We start from the raw sequence: 16220 nt of genomic DNA, 5'->3' as shown, positions 1-16220 counted from the left end.
TAACCTTGCCTGGCAAAGCATCTCAGCCAGGGAGATGCGAATCTAGGGCCTGACCCACACGTTCGTATGCGTTGAGGATGATACGCAGCGCCTACATATCCAGGTGCGCACACTGATCTGATGAGGCTATGGGAAGTGGTTAGGTGCAGTGAAGATGGTTGACATTGACTTATCTGCCGCAGAGGTCAGGCCCTAGATTTGCATCATATATATATATATATATATATATATATATATATATATATATATATATATATATATATATATATATATATATATATATATATATATATATATATATATATATATATATATATATATATATATATATATATATATATATATATATATATATATATATATATATATATATATATATATATATATATATATATATATATATATGCTTAGTCAATAGAACATGCAACCTGGCTGGCAACACACACTCGTCCACTTGAGCAGCCCGGCTGACGAGTCACATGCTCCAACGCTGACATTTCCACAGCTCTGCACGGTGGTCACAAAATGTCACGATCAAGCCTCGGTGGGTTACACCAGGACTCTTTACCCATTAGGAAGGGACTGGTGTTACGGCATCGTGTGTCTCGTTGGAAAGATGTGTCCACCACCTCTTTCTCTTCCACCTCCTCTACTGTCGTACACTGATTTACAGGGGTGTCGACGCAGCTGCCGCCTAATTGGCTGAGAATTAAGATGATTTGTAATTGTGCCGCTGTGTCAGGGCTTCCATTAAATCCACGCCACAAAACAGTGTTCAGGGCTCCAATGAAATGGGCCCCCAGGGTATGTCAACACACCAGTAACATTTGGGAGAGGAGAATGGAGCCAGAGGTGTGGTCAGCGATAAGATGGATGTTCTTGTTCTTTCCGTCTACAGATGGCTGTTATGAATTAGAGAGTTTTGGTTGAAGTGATGGGACTCCTTTGATCTCTTCCTGTTTGCTTCCTTGATAGATTTCCATTTGTTTTGTGTTGGTGCTCGGATACAAAATCTGACATATTTCAAAGAGTACGTCTTAAAGTACTATCAAACGCAATCAATGTGCTGTTCAACGCAATGTGTTTCACTGTCCTGGTACTGTACATCAAATGGTCCTCTTTAAGTAGCATCTTGTAAGCGTGTTTTACCTTTGGAACACAGAGGAAAGGAAAAATAACTTGTGGCAAAGTGGTGTCTGTTTACTCTATGGAAAAATGTGTGGGGTTTGGTACAACATCAGAATGTTCAAATTGAACTGACCGAAACGTCAGCTGATACAGCAACGTGGAATAGGACTAGCCTGAGTTTACAGGAGTATCCATCTCCACTTTGAAGGACTGATGACGTACACGGATTAAACAAAACATTAGGAACACCTTCCTAATATTGGATGTGCACTCCCTATTACCCTCGGAACAGACTCAATTCGTCTGGGCATGGACTCTACGAGGTGTCAAAGGCGTTCCACAGGGATGCTGGTCCATGTTGACTGCAATACTTCCGAGAGTTGTCAACATTGGCTGGATGTCTTTTGGGTGGTGGACCATTCTTGACACTCACAGGAAACTGTTGAGAATGAAAAACCCAGCACCGTGGCAGTTATAGACACAAACTGGCACGCCTCGCAACTACCACCATACCCCAGTTAAAAGCACTTAAAATCTTTTTTTTGCCCATACACCCTATGAATGGCACACACAACACAATCCATGTCTCAATTGTCTCGAGGCTTAAACATCCTGTCCCCTTCATCTACACTGATTAAAGTGAATTTAACAAGTGACATTTTGTATACTCCGTGTCTATTCCAACATTAAACGTGTTAGATCCTGTGCCCTGAAAAGGACAGTTGCTGTTACTCCCCTTCTCATAACTTGGACTTGGAGAAACAAAGGTCTGTTTACAGTTTTTTACCAAAGGGGAACAAACTATTGATAGCAGAGGATATTAGAGGAGTCACTCAACCTCAAAAAGCACAAGAATGAGGACTGACACCCATCATCTCAGATGAGGAATCCAATAAAATGGTCAAACGCCACTCACGTACCCCTCAACCAACCAGTACACAGTATCAGTTCTCCATGTTTGACAAGTAGTATGGAGCTGCTGCATGGAGTATTGCAGCTTCATCCTTTGTAATGCATTTCCTGTGAATCTGGTGATGTTTTTTCCTCTGTTCAGAGAAATTAGCCATTTGAAGTCACATGCATTATTTACCATAACATTTGTGAGAAAGTACCAAGCTTTGCCCACTAGATGCCACTTACGGAGTACCACTATCCAGTTTTTCAAAGCATAGTGGTTGCATCATGTTATGGGTATGCTTGTAATCATTAAGGACTTTTTAAAGAATTTTCCACGCAAAATCCTTGAGGAAAACCTGCCTTAATCTCCCAGCGTCTGGTGAAAAGCAGACTAATTCACCTTTCAGCAGGACAATAACAGAACACACAAGGCCAAATCTACATTGAAGTTGCTTACCAAAAAGACAGTGAATGTTCCTGAGTAGCTGAGTTACAGTTTTGACTTAAAAATCGGTTTGAAAATCTATGGCAAGACTTGAAAAATGTTTGTCTAACAATGATCACCAACAAACTTGGAAACTTTGAAAATATTGTGTAATCCAGGTGTGCAAAGCTCTTAGACTTACCCAGAAAGACTCACAGCTGCCATCGCTACAAAATGTTATTATTTAGGGATGCACGATATATCGGAATCGGCTGATATTAGCTAACAATGCCAACATCGGTATAGGCCAGATGTCTTAACGCCGATGTTAAAAAACGATGTCAAAGCTGATGTGCATACCTATATAATGTAATTGACGTAATGACGCCACGTAAAATGTTACGCTACACGTGCAACACAGCATTCCTAACCTAGCCCACAATGTCTGCTGTGTGGATCAAGCAGTCAACAAGTAGAGCAGTCATTTGAAAGAGTAAGAACATTTTAGAGAGACAACTCAAAGGCGAAATCCATTAAAGCCAAGATAATAGAATTCATTGCCCTTGACAATCAACCGCTTGTCGTGGGTGATGTTGGCTTTCGCCGACTGGCCGGGCACCGGTGCGCTATTTTTCAGACGTAGCCCTACCGGAGTTACACAGTAATAGCGCCACTGCGATCAGCTTCACAACATACATTCTATGGAACGCCGTTTGGGTCTTTGCGTGTCATAAAAGATACAGTAGCACTGTCAAAGCTGTACAAAAGAGTCAGCAAACAGAGATGCAGTGCATTAGACCACTGCGTCCGTATGGGTGTTAACTATTTAACTGTACTATAATGCTTAGAAGGTCGCAAAAATTGTAAATATCAGTTATCGGTATTGGGTTGTTTTTGGCAAGGAAAATATCGGTATAGCCAAAAATGTCATATCGGTGCATCACTAGTTATTATACAGTATTGAACACTTATGTAAATTAGATCTGTATTTAACTTTCAATACATTTGCAAAAAAAACATAAAACATGTTCCCAATTTGTCATCATGGGGTACTGTGTGTAGATGGGTGAGATGTATTTAATACAGCCTGAATTCAGGCTGTAACAACAAAATGTGGCATAAGTCAAGGGGTATGAATACTTTGAAGGCACTGTACAAGAGGCAGTTGCCACTATTCTATCATATAGAAATCAGGTATTTGCTTATAAACTACATGGTGAAATGGTTTAAAGACACAATAATCACCTATGAATAAGGTAAAAGAGAACCCAGAGTGGTCAGACTCACCTTTGCCATTGTTGTGTGCCAGAGCCTTCTCAATAAAGTCCGCCCCCTCCTCAAAAAAGTTACTGAGGTTGAACTGCGGCTTGTCATTGGCCTGGATGCCATGGTAGGTGATGCCCGAGCCAGCGTAAAAATCTGCATTGGTGTTGACGTGCATAAAGGAGTTGCCTTCCGCTGCATTCAGGATGTGGGTCACGCCCAGTTTCTGCAGACGCATCAGATTCTGGCCCACGAACCTGTGAGATATAAACCATAGAATTATCTATTTCTGAGGTAGACGTCAGACATTGATTAAGCACGGGGCAGACCCGAGTACATTGCTTTGGAACACTTCAATTAAGTTATATTGAAGGCTTCCATAATTAAAATGGCCTTACTGAAGAGCTCAGTGACTTTCAACGTGGCACCTTGCCAACAAGTCAGTATGTCAAATTTCTGCGCTAACAGAGTTGCCCCGGTGAACTATTAGTGCTGTTATTGTGAAGTGGAAAGGTCAGCTTGTTGAGAAAGAAATAGCCCAAACAGACTCTGGGACAATTGAGGGACGATAGAGCCCAGCAGGTAATTTCATATGAATAGACTACATACATATACATTTTTTTTTATAGCAATGAATCATTTGTCTTTTGCCTGACAATTGGCCGGTGGCAAATTTATTTAATCAGCTTTTCAACAACAAAAATTATGGCCAAAAGCACGCTATTACCGACTAATGGAAACACTGGTCTGCATGGCACTGGGCTCTGAACACTCCCGTCCCCTGGGGAACCACTAACATAGGCAGACATATCCACTGTCTAAAAGTTGCTCCACCAAACTTTACTATGGGGGATAGTAGATTGACTCAGAGCGTCCATAAGGCTTGAATTCTATTGCCAAAATTAGATGGCCTAATTAGCCTACACAGAAATACTATCATTCAAAATAGGCTGCTAAAGCATGATTTGGCCAGAAGTTGATTCCCTAGCCTTCATTTTTTTTGTATTGTTTTGCCTACATTCGGAAAGGCAGATCGCACTGCAAATACAAAATAGATGCTTGCTGAGTTGCAACTGTCAAAGAAAAACTAGAGGCCTAGCCAGGAATATCACAATAAATAAAATATATATATATATTTTTTTTTAATAGCAGGAAACATAGTTTGGAAAGAAAATGGCTAACACTGTAAAGAGAAGACAGAAAAGACTAATTCGTCTTTTAGTTATCAAAATTCTCAAATTAAATTGAGGGAACAGTAGCCCTATTACCTATCTTATTGGCATCGGCCATATCCCCGGTGAGTGCTCTCATTCACTCTATTATTGGTGGTAAGTTTGTTTTTGGACAATCATGTCCTCTTATTTGGGTCTCCCCTTCTCATAGGCCTATTATATGGACAACATCGTTTTTATTGATCTGAGTGTCAGTAGAGTACTCTGTAATTTGTCAAATGTAAATAAATAAAAACTATAGCCAAGGCCTCTACACTATAGGCGTTTCGCAATGCAGTTAACGGTCCTTTTTGCATACAGTGATGGAGTTATGACCATCTACTCATCACATTACAAATAGTAGGCTCTTACATACGTTTGCAAATGAGATGACGCATGGAATGCTTTATCATACAGTGCATTTGGAAAGTACTCCGACCCCTAGACTTTTTCCAAATTTTGTTACGTTACAGCCTTATTCTAAAATGGGATTGTGAGAGCAACATTATGTTATAATACTGTAATTGCATCAAATGGTTGTTTCATGCAACAGAATAGAGGGTTCTTATAACTCCATTGTGTCTATGTGAACTAAAAGTGGAATTCTGGGAGATTTAACACTGACAGAAGACTTACAATGTCTTTGGGTGATACCGCATTCCAGAGCATGAGTTAAAGTTTCTGTTTTATAAAATAAGGTACCAGGAAGAGATGGCTCGGGGCCAGACACTGGTTTCTACGCAATGAGAACAGTTTTTACAGCAGACACTGTCTGTAAAAATCTTTCATACGAATCTTAACCTTGTGACTCATTCCATACATCTGTTGTTTGCCATGTAGACTGAAGGGGTGTATCTTTGCTGTATAAGGCCATGGTATATTTTGTCGGTGTGCTCAACATATCACCTACGGGGGGGGCGGGCTCATTGACAAGCTCCATTACTGCAGGTATTAGATTAAAGTTTACTTGTTTTGAAGAAATGTAAAAAATAAAGTCCTTTTGATTACAATAATTCCACGACAGGATTCAATAGTCCCCCCCAATCTGCAAACAATACCCCCATAATGACTAAGCAAAAACAGATTCAGAATTTTTAGCAAATGTACTTAAAATAAATATGAAATATCACATTACTTTACTCACTACTTTGTTGAAACACCTTTGACAATGATTACAGCCTCAAGTCTTATTGGTTATGATGCTACGAGCTTGGCACACCTATATTTGGAGAGTTTCTCCCATTATTCTCTGCAGATGTCAGGCTGAATGGGGAGCATAGTTGCACAGCTATTTTCAGGTTTCTCCAGAGATGTTCGATCGGGTTCAAGTCCAGGCTCTTGTCTTGAAGCCACTCCTGCGTTGTCCTGTTGGTAGGTGAACGTTTGCCCCAGTCTGAGGTCCTAAGCGCTCTGGAGCAGGTTTTCAAAAGCATGATGCTGCCACCACCATGCTTCACCATAGGGATGGTGCCAGGTTTCCTCCAAACATGACACTTGGCTTTCAGGCCAAAGAGTTCAATCTTGGTCATCAGACCAGAGAATCTAGTTTCTCATGGTCTGAAAATCCTTCAGGTGCCTGTTGGCAAACTCCAAGCGGGCCATCATGTGCTTTTTACTGAGGAGTGGCTACCATCTGGTCACTACCATAAAAAGGTCTGATTGGTAGAGTGCTGCAGATATGGTTGAACTTCTGGAAGGTTCTCCCATCTCCACAGAGGAACTCTGGAGCTCTGTCAGAGTGACCATCGGGTTATTGGTCACCTCACTAACCAAGGCCCTTCTCCCCAGATTGCTCAGTTTGGCCAGGCAGCCAGCTCTAGAAGTAGTCTTGGTGGTTCCAAACTTTTTCCACTTAAGAATGTTGGAGGCCAGTGTGTTCTTGGGGACCTTCAACGCTGCAGACATTTTTTGGTGCCCTTCCCCAGATCTGTGCCTCGACACAATCCTGTCTCTGAGCTCTTTCATTGAATGCAGGTCCCGTTTACTGTATTTACTATGCTCTGGGGGCTTTATCCCATCCCAGAGTGCTCTGCAGTTGGATGAGCATATTATTAGGCTCCAGGCAGAGGTGTGGAGAGGTTGAGTGACCCTGGATGGGTCCCCTGGGACAGAGGGTGAACATGCCTGCACTGCCTCCCACTGCAGGGCTAACTAATAAAGATCCAGTCTGCCACCATCTTAGTTTATGACTAGGGGATGAGGTTGCCCATCTGTCTGGCCTGTTTGCAGGCCAAGGCTACTCTGAGGTGATGGAGCAATGGCTTGAGTACATGAGGCTCACATAACCGGATATAGCTACCCTTCGCGCTCCTCCCTTTCTCTCCTGTGTCTACCCTTCTTCATCTCACTGCCATCTACTTCACTCTCTCACTACTCCCTCGGAGGCTCGGTCTATTCTCGCGAATCGAGTCACATTTCTCTTGTAAAGACAAAGCCTATGTGTAAATGGGTGAGGATGAATGTGCAACTTTGAGCATGTGTACAGTACGTGTCAGAGGATGTGCCTGTAAGCACCAAAGTGTACAAATAAAGCATCTACGCGTCTGAATGTGTCGTACACCAGTGCCTACCCAAGTGTATGCTTATGTTTGTATGTGTGCGCGCATATAGGTACATGCACAGGCTGAACTCAGTGCATGGCTAATGCCTTCACGCCCTCCATTTACCTGCCCTGTCCTCCACTCAGTCCTCCTCTGTGCAGCCCCAGACCATGCATTATTAAAACAAGCCCTTACAAAAGAACCAAAGTGTGCCGTCAAGCAGGGGCTGCCCAGCACTTTTATATTAAAGACTGAGCGGGTGTCAATAAAAGCATTTTAGTGCACCTTCCATTTACTTTTGGCTCCATGGATGGTGTCGTTTGAGAGCGACTCACGCCTCAAGTTTGTGTAATGAGTTTGTCTTGAATCCAGTCACTGAGATGCACAGTGAACGTATCATTCAGGGAGTGTTCCACCATGATAGCAGCCAGGACAAACATACAGTAAGTTTAGACATGTCTGACGCATACTGCCCTAATTTCTGTAAGAATAATTATATTAATCTCCCCTACAGTTATTAAAAGAAACAGATCATTACTATTCATCAGGGAAGTAGTAGCACTTCCTAAAGCCTAGCTGAAGATAGTAGAGCGGGAGGTTTGAAACTATTGTATTACAAAAGGTACAGGTGGGGGACCAAAAAACAGGATCACCTGGATGAAAGACAGACGACAAGATGACAATTCCCCCACCCAAAGAGTGCATGAGTAGTCTCCCAATATTAATCTTTGTGTCCCTCATTTCTTTGCATTTTTTTTTTAGGTCCACCACTTCTAGGTCTTCTGTCCCAGATATCCCTCAACCCTGATCTTATTCTTCTCTCTGCATCAACGACTACCTGTCCACTCCAAACGTCTTGGAAAGAGTACAGAGGTTTCTAATCTTGGTAAAGGCACCATGGCTAGACGCATAATATGCTTAACTGTAGTTGTGTGTGTTTTAAATCAACTTAAAAATCGAAAACAAAACTATTTATGCTGATGATTATTGGGGATAAACACACTATTCCCATGTGTTTCAATACAAACCGGGCATGATAAGAGCATACTGGGCTTAACTGGAAGCGATTTATGGTGAAAAAAAAACACAATAGCAAAGTTCACTCTTAAATATTTGGAAACCAATGGTTTAGGGTATAAATATAAACGATAGACAAAAATATTATGCAACATTAGTAGTACTGAGCAATATTACATTGTGCATAGAGGGAGTGCTTTGTGCTACTGTACCCTTTAAGGCCACCTGAGATGGTGCATTCGGGAAAGTACTCAGACCCCTCGACTTTCCACGTTTTGTTACATTACAGCCTCTTTCTAAAAGGATTAAATCGTTTATTTTCCTCATCTACACACAATCCCATAATGACAAAGCAAAAACAAGTTTAGGAATTTGGCAGCGATTACAACCTTGCACACATGGATTTGGGCAGTTTCGCCAACACTCCACCAAAGGGATGGACTATTAGACCATGAGAAACAAGATTCTCTGGTCTGATGAATATTTTATGTTTTTGAATAATAAGTTCTATATCTGCTTTATGAGTAGTGTGTGACCCTAGGGGGGCAACACATACATTCTAAGTAATTTCAAATTAAATTTCATACGCCTAATGCACGGTTCTGACGCCATCTGCCTGGTGGCCAACCTGCTGCTCCCCTCTCTAGTTCGTTATAAAAGATGTGAGTGTTTGTGTTCTCAGAAGTACACCAACTAATGAGTCTCCTCCATTCCAAAAATACTGAATCTTAGGAGTTGATTACTAACGGAAGATATATTTTATACTAAAAATGTATTGGTAAGTCACGGTATTTAACACACTAAAGTACTTTGTGTGCAGGCAGGCTGCGCAGAGGCAGATCCGAGACATTTTGATTGACAGTTCTGGTTGCCTAGTTGACATTAGTCTCGCTTCAGAAGCGTCATTCCTTTACAGCCAAGTAAAATGCCTGTTCCAATGGCGCATTTAAAAAGACGTAGTGTAGGCTATCCTTCCAGACAAACCAAGGAGCTTTCAAGGATGACTGCGGTAGATGACTTCATTGCCCGGCCCTAGAGGTCATATATACACACGTTAATAGGACCATTATTCTGCATTGTGAATAGACATAGAATTTTATGATTTTTTTCTTATCGTTTTAAAAATGACACCCCTAGTGCGTGTCCATTTTTTTGATTGAACAGCAGCCAGCTACTCATCAGCTTGATCTATGGTAGCAACAGCTCTAGCTGACCTACAGTATATCACAGACCATGTGAAGCCACTAGTCTCCGGAGTGGACAGTTGTGTGAGTGGATCTTAAATCGATAGGCAGTCCATAAATCTTAATTGTACCTACGCCTTAACTCTACACTGGGGGATGACGCTTCACAATATGCAAGGTCATATTAAACGTTATTTTAATTGTGTAAACCAATAATAAAACTGAGTGAAATATTCTATCTAATTTCCTGTAAGAACAAATGAGATGCACATATATACTGTGCCGTCTCAAATATCTAAAGGGTCTACTTTACACATTTTAAAAACAAGGCAAAAACAGCCTTTTGCACAGACACCTCACCCCCTTAACCCAGGGGTGTCAAAAATCAGTGTCGGCAGGTTTTTCCCTTTCAATTAAGCGCTAGACAACCAGGTGTCGGGAGTTAATTACTAATTAGCGACCATAATCAAGAAAAAAGGGAGGAGCGAAAACCAGCAGACACTTGGCCATCCCTGGAACGAGTTTGACACGTGCCCTATAGAGCATGTCTTCCTCTAAGTTTACACAATAGTCAAGACGTCTCGTCAACGTGTTAGCTGGCTCTTGGCCCTGGAGAATGGCATATTCAAAATGATTTTGTTGTAAGAGAGGTAATGTGCTTGCTTTCTGTCCTACTCACCATATTGCTGCCCTCTGGGCAATGACTGGAGCCAAGTGATGATATCATTATACAGGTCGTGGCCAAAAGTTGAGAATGACAAATTCATTTTCACAAAGTCTACTGCCTCAGTTTGTATGATGGCAATTTGCATATACTCCAGAATGTTATGAAGAGTGATCAGATGAATTGCAATTAATTGCAAAGTCCCTCTTTGCCATACAAATGAACTTAAACCTCAAAAAACATTTCCACTGCATTTCAGCCCTGCCACAAAAGGACCAGCTGACATCATGTCAGTGATTCTCTCGTTATTAACACAGGTGTGAGAGTTGACGAAGACAAGGCTGGAGATCACTCTGTCATGCTGATTGAGTTTGAATAACAGACTGGAAGCTTCAAAAGGAGGGTGGTGCTTGGAATCATTGTTCTTCCTCTGTCAACCATGGTTACCTGCAAGGAAACATGTGGCATCATCATTGCTTTGCACATAAAGGGCTTCACAGGCAAGGATATTGCTGCCAGTAAGATTGCACCTAAATCAACCATTTATCGGATCATCAAGAATTTCAAGGAGAGCGGTTCAATTGTTGTGAAGGCTTCAGGGCGCCCAAGAAAGTCCAGCAAGCGCCAGGACCGTCTCCTAAAGTTGATTCAGCTGCGGGATCGGGGCACCACCAGTACAGAGCTTGCTCAGGAATGGCAGCAGGCAGGCGTGAGTGCATCTGCACGCACAGTGAGGAGAAGATTTTCAGAGGATGGCCTGGTGGCAGCAAAGACACTTCTTTCCAGGAAAAACATCAGGGACAGACTGATATTCTGCAAAAGTACAGGGATTGGACTGCTGAGGACTGGGGTAAAGTCATTTCCTCTGATGAATCCCCTTTCCAATTGTTTGGGGCATCTGGAAAAAAAGCTTGTTTCCGGAGAAGACAAGGTGAGCGCAACCATCAGAACTGTGTCATGCCAACAGTAAAGCATCCTGAGACCATTCATGTGTGGGGCTGCTTCTTAGCCAAGGGATTTGGCTCACTCACAATTTTGCCTAAGAACACAGCCATGAATGAAGAATGGTACCAACACATCCTCAGAGAGCAACTTCCCCCAACCATCCAGGAACAGTTTGGTGATGAACAATGCCTTTTCCAGCATGATGGAGCAACTGGCCATAAGGCAAATGTGATAACTAAGTGGCTCAGGGAACAAAACATCGATATTTTGGGTCCATGGCCAGGAAACTCTCCAGACCTTAATCCCATTGAGAACTTGTGGTCAATCATCGAGAGGCAGGTGGACAGACAAAAACCCACAAATTCTGACAAACTACAAGCATCGATTATGCAAGAATGGGCTGCCATCAGTCAGGATCTGGCCCAGAAGTTAATTGACAGCATGCCAGGGCAGATTGCAGAGGTCTTGAAAAAGGGTCAACACTGCAAATAGTGACTCTTTGCATCAACTTCATGTAATTGTCAAAAGCCTTTGACACTTATGAAATGCTTGTAATTATACTTCAGTGTTACTATGGAATACTGAAGTATAATTACATCTGTCAAAAATATCTAAAGACACTGAAGCAGCAAACTTGAAAAATTTGTGAAAATTAATGTGTGTCATTCTCTATTTTTGGCCACGACTGTGCAATAGAGACATCCTTCTACAGCATGGGCTTCCTGTACATGGCCCTTTATATGGGTAAAGGGAAAGTAAAGCTATACAATCTACTAGATTGACGTATTCTATATAATAACATTTACATTTTTTTTTATGCACATGTACTCAATGTGGATTTTTTTCACCCAATACATGTAAACATATGCATTGAGAATTATAATATATATTGTTTTACACCTTACTCTGTGTCTAGACTAGGTATATACTGTGTTTGTGAGGTGGACTTTGCATTTACATTGGGACCCCCACACCTCCTGCACACACAATCAGCATAAAGGATGCCTAAGAACTGACCTAAGTGGAATGGCAGGCTATAAATTGTAGGGTACATCGCCTTTATGGGTAACCAACCACAATGGATTTAAAGCCAGCGGAATACCATGACAGACTGGTCTAACCCTCCATCCCCCTTTGTGTGTGTGTGTGTGTGTGTGTGTGTGTAAAAGGTAAGTGAGACGAGGTAAGGGGGTGATGCCAATGAAAAAGTGTCTCAATATCATTAAACAATATGGAATTGTTTCATTTAATAAAAAATAAAAATAGGGCTTCGTATCTCCCTTGAAATACAAACACGAACGTTCAAGAGTGTGCATGAGTCTGTAGAATATTCACAATTTCCTTCAGAGAAAGAGAGCAACCTCCTCCCTAGATCCTGACTCAGTTCCATTACATATAAGAGTCATTGGACGAAGGCGTCTTCTGTAGGGGGAAGTATTGTTAAGAGCCGCAATGCTTGGTCTGAACATTAAACACATATCGCTTGAGGTACGGTTTTGAAAGCATAAGGACTTTTTCATACCTGCAAGAAATTATTTTCAAAAAACAAAAAGGTTAAATTGATACACCTTTATAGGGTTAGGGTTCCCACACGGCCATGTTACAGCGTTTAAGGAAATCAGGGGGAAGACAGAGTGAACTACTTGTGCTTATTAGCTATCTTCTCTGAAATGGAATACATTTTCGCTGGTCAAATTATCGGTGATGTGATTAAAGTACTGGGATTTATGTTTCTAGAACCGTACCGCAACCGAGTCACATTTGGATGGAGTATTTGGCTGTTTTGGCTTTGAGACAATTCACCCTTAAAAGCTGCAATAAGTAACTTTTTGGGCAACTGACCAAATTCACATAGAAATGTGTGTTATTGATCTGTCACTCATTGAAAGCAAGTCTAAGCAGCAGATCTGTTCTGTGCACCATTTCTATGCTTCCCATTCTTACCTTTTGTTTACTTTAGGTTTTGTACACCAGATTCAAACAGCTGTAAATACAATACTTTGGGTTATGGAAAAGATATTACACTGCAGTTTAGATGGTACAATGATTCTCTAGAGTAGACAATGGTTGCTTGTTCTGTCACAAACTGAAATTAGGCTAACTTAGAATTTTTGCAACCAGGAAATGGCAGTGATTTCTGCATATTGCACCTTTAAAAACAACATGTAAGATTCTTGGACTAAGGAGTAACTTTAGACTCCTTTAGCCCAATATTGGGCTACCTCCTCCCATGCTCGTGGCAAATATTATGAAGAGATTGCATTCGCCTAAGGCATAAAATACATTACTTGACAAGGTTAGTTCAATCCAATTGACTCCGGAGACACCTTGTCTTGACGATGTTTTTGGAATGGTTTGATTTGGAAAATATTCGTTTACAATTAGGGTTTTAATTGGTGATGAAATTGTATACTAGGGCTCTCCAACCCAGTTCCTGGATAGTTACTGTTCTGTAGGTGCACTCCAAACCTAATATAGCGCACCTAATTCTAATAATTAGCTCGTTAACAATCATTTAAATTACAACCTCGGGTTGGTGCCCAAACCTACACCAAGTGTAACTCACCAGGAACAGGGTTGGTGAGTCCTGTTCTATACAATTGTTATACATTAGAAATTGTTCGGCACAACTAACGCACACATTCCTCCGAATTCGGTCAAATAAAAATAACTTACGCGTTACCAACGTATATTCTAGGGAAGACCTCGTTGAAATGCTGTGTTGGTAAACTGTAAAATCCGCTGCTGTTTGACAAAAGCTCGTTCAGTTGTTGCACGGTAACCTCGTCGTCTGGCACGGCGACTTCAGCTGGTGGTGGTTGCTGCTTTGCCGGGCTCGATTTGTTCATGGTTCCAGGCTCTCTCTCCGAACTGGCGAACAAACACGTGTCAGACTCTTGGGTCGTGTCAATTTATGATTTTGCAGAATTGTATTCTCCGTTAAGTCATGTTGTGTAACCTACACGGAGTCTGAAACGTACGCTCTCTTCGTTCGCAGACACACCCCAACTCGCCCACCGCGGGTCAGACACTCGGGATAGGAATTGGTTGACAACACAAGAGTGGCTACCGGAAAATAAGGCAGAGAGGGCACCATTAAAGGGAAAGTAAACCCATTTTTACACGTGGCCTTATTTTCCTTCTTTCTGTGCTAGTTGATTCCCCGCCAATTATATTTTTTTTATATATTTAGTTTAATTACAGAATAAATTGGTTGTCACATTTTGGCGAGTCATCACTTGCCATTGACTATAATGAAATATGCAAATATGTCTAAAGCATCTTAAAAACCTTTTTTCTTTCTTTTTTTTCTTAAAAAAAAAACATTTAAACACTCTATACCAACACATATTACATCATAGCTTGTACTAATCAGAGAGTGGAAGACATGTCTCTAAAATGTAGGCTCACGTTTTGTGAACAGTCCCATCACAAGTCAGACTGTTGAATAAACTTAATTTGAACGTCTGCTTATTTTGTCTTTATGTAGCAGGTAATCTGAGATGATTGTGTCTTTTTTACAGCAACTTCTTTCAGACTGATAGCCATGCAGCATGGTAACAGTCTGATGATTAGACAACTTAGATGAGAATCCCATTCTGAATGATGACTACGTCCACAGACATAAATCAATTTTTCTAATTATGCTGTTTACAAATATATATATAGATTTATGGGACAGTGGAACATAAAGAAAAATAGTGCAGAGGAATTCAGAATGGGATTCTGATGTAATATGAGTTGTTTTGGAGCATTTTCTAACATGTTATAGACACATTTTAACAATGCATTGTAATCAATGGCAAGTGAAAACAGCTAAATGTGTCTACCAATTATCTCTGTAATGAAACATAATATGGCATTTCCATCTAAAAGGACCCATGAGCAACAACGTGAAGTTCAGAGGAGCATGTCAAATTGGGTGTCTATACAGTGCCTTGCGAAAGTATTCGGCCCCCTTGAACTTTGCGACCTTTTGCCACATTTCAGGCCTCAAACATAAAGATATAAAACTGTATTTTTTTGTGAAGAATCAACAACAAGTGGGACACAATCATGAAGTGGAACGACATTTATTGGATATTTTAAACTTTTTTAACAAATCAAAAACTGAAAAATTGGGCATGCAAAATTATTCAGCCCCCTTTACTTTCAGTGAAGCAAACTCTCTCCAGAAGTTCAGTGAGGATCTCTGAATGATCCAATGTTGACCTAAATGACTAATGATGATAAATACAATCCACTTGTGTGTAATCAAGTCTCCGTATAAATGCACCTGCACTGTGATAGTCTCAGAGGTCCGTTAAAAGCGCAGAGAGCATCATGAAGAACAAGGAACACACCAGGCAGGGCCGAGATACTGTTGTGAAGAAGTTTAAAGCCGGATTTGGAGACAAAAAGATTTCCCAAGCTTTAAACATCCCAAGGAGCACTGTGCAAGCGATAATATTGAAATGGAAGGAGTATCAGACCACTGCAAATCTACCAAGACCTGGCCGTCCCTCTAAACTTTCAGCTCATACAAGGAGAAGACTGATCAGAGATGCAGCCAAGAGGCCCATGATCACTCTGGATGAACTGCAGAGATCTACAGCTGAGGTGGGAGACTCTGTCCATAGGACAACAATCAGTCGTATATTGCACAAATCTGGCCTTTATGGAAGAGTGGCTAGAAGAAAGCCATTTCTTAAAGATATCCATAAAAGTATCGTTTAAAGTTTGCCACAAGCCACCTGGGAGACACACCAAACATGTGGAAGAAGGTGCTCTGGTCAGATGAAACCAAAATTGAACTTTTTGGCAACAATGCAAAACGTTATGTTTGGCGTAAAAGCAACACAGCTCATCACCCTGAACACACCATCCGCACTGTCAAACATGGTGGTGGCAGCATCATGGTTTGGGCCTGCTTTTCTTCAGCCGGGACAGGGAAGATGGTTAAAATTG

The 16220-nt window shown here is 41.2% G+C and overlaps 1 protein-coding gene across 1 annotated transcript in view; it reads right to left on the bottom strand.

Annotated features, from left to right (window-relative positions):
• The window catches only part of LOC110499072 (sclerostin), a 43446-nt gene extending 29094 nt beyond the window's left edge, over window positions 1-14352 (bottom strand). Inside the window, exons 1-2 of the mRNA XM_021575948.2 lie at window positions 13950-14352; window positions 3737-3969 (exon numbers count right to left, since the gene is read on the bottom strand). Coding sequence (XP_021431623.2) covers window positions 3737-3969; window positions 13950-14122 — 406 coding nt within the window. The 5' untranslated portion in view covers window positions 14123-14352. The remainder of the gene's footprint in view (window positions 1-3736; window positions 3970-13949) is intronic.
• Window positions 14353-16220: the final 1868 nt, after the last annotated feature.

The sequence above is a fragment of the Oncorhynchus mykiss genome, chromosome 20 (assembly GCF_013265735.2).
Source record: "Oncorhynchus mykiss isolate Arlee chromosome 20, USDA_OmykA_1.1, whole genome shotgun sequence".
Taxonomy (NCBI): domain Eukaryota; kingdom Metazoa; phylum Chordata; class Actinopteri; order Salmoniformes; family Salmonidae; genus Oncorhynchus; species Oncorhynchus mykiss.
Note: the sequence above shows the minus strand (reverse complement) of the source record. Positions and strands in the feature narration are given on the sequence as shown.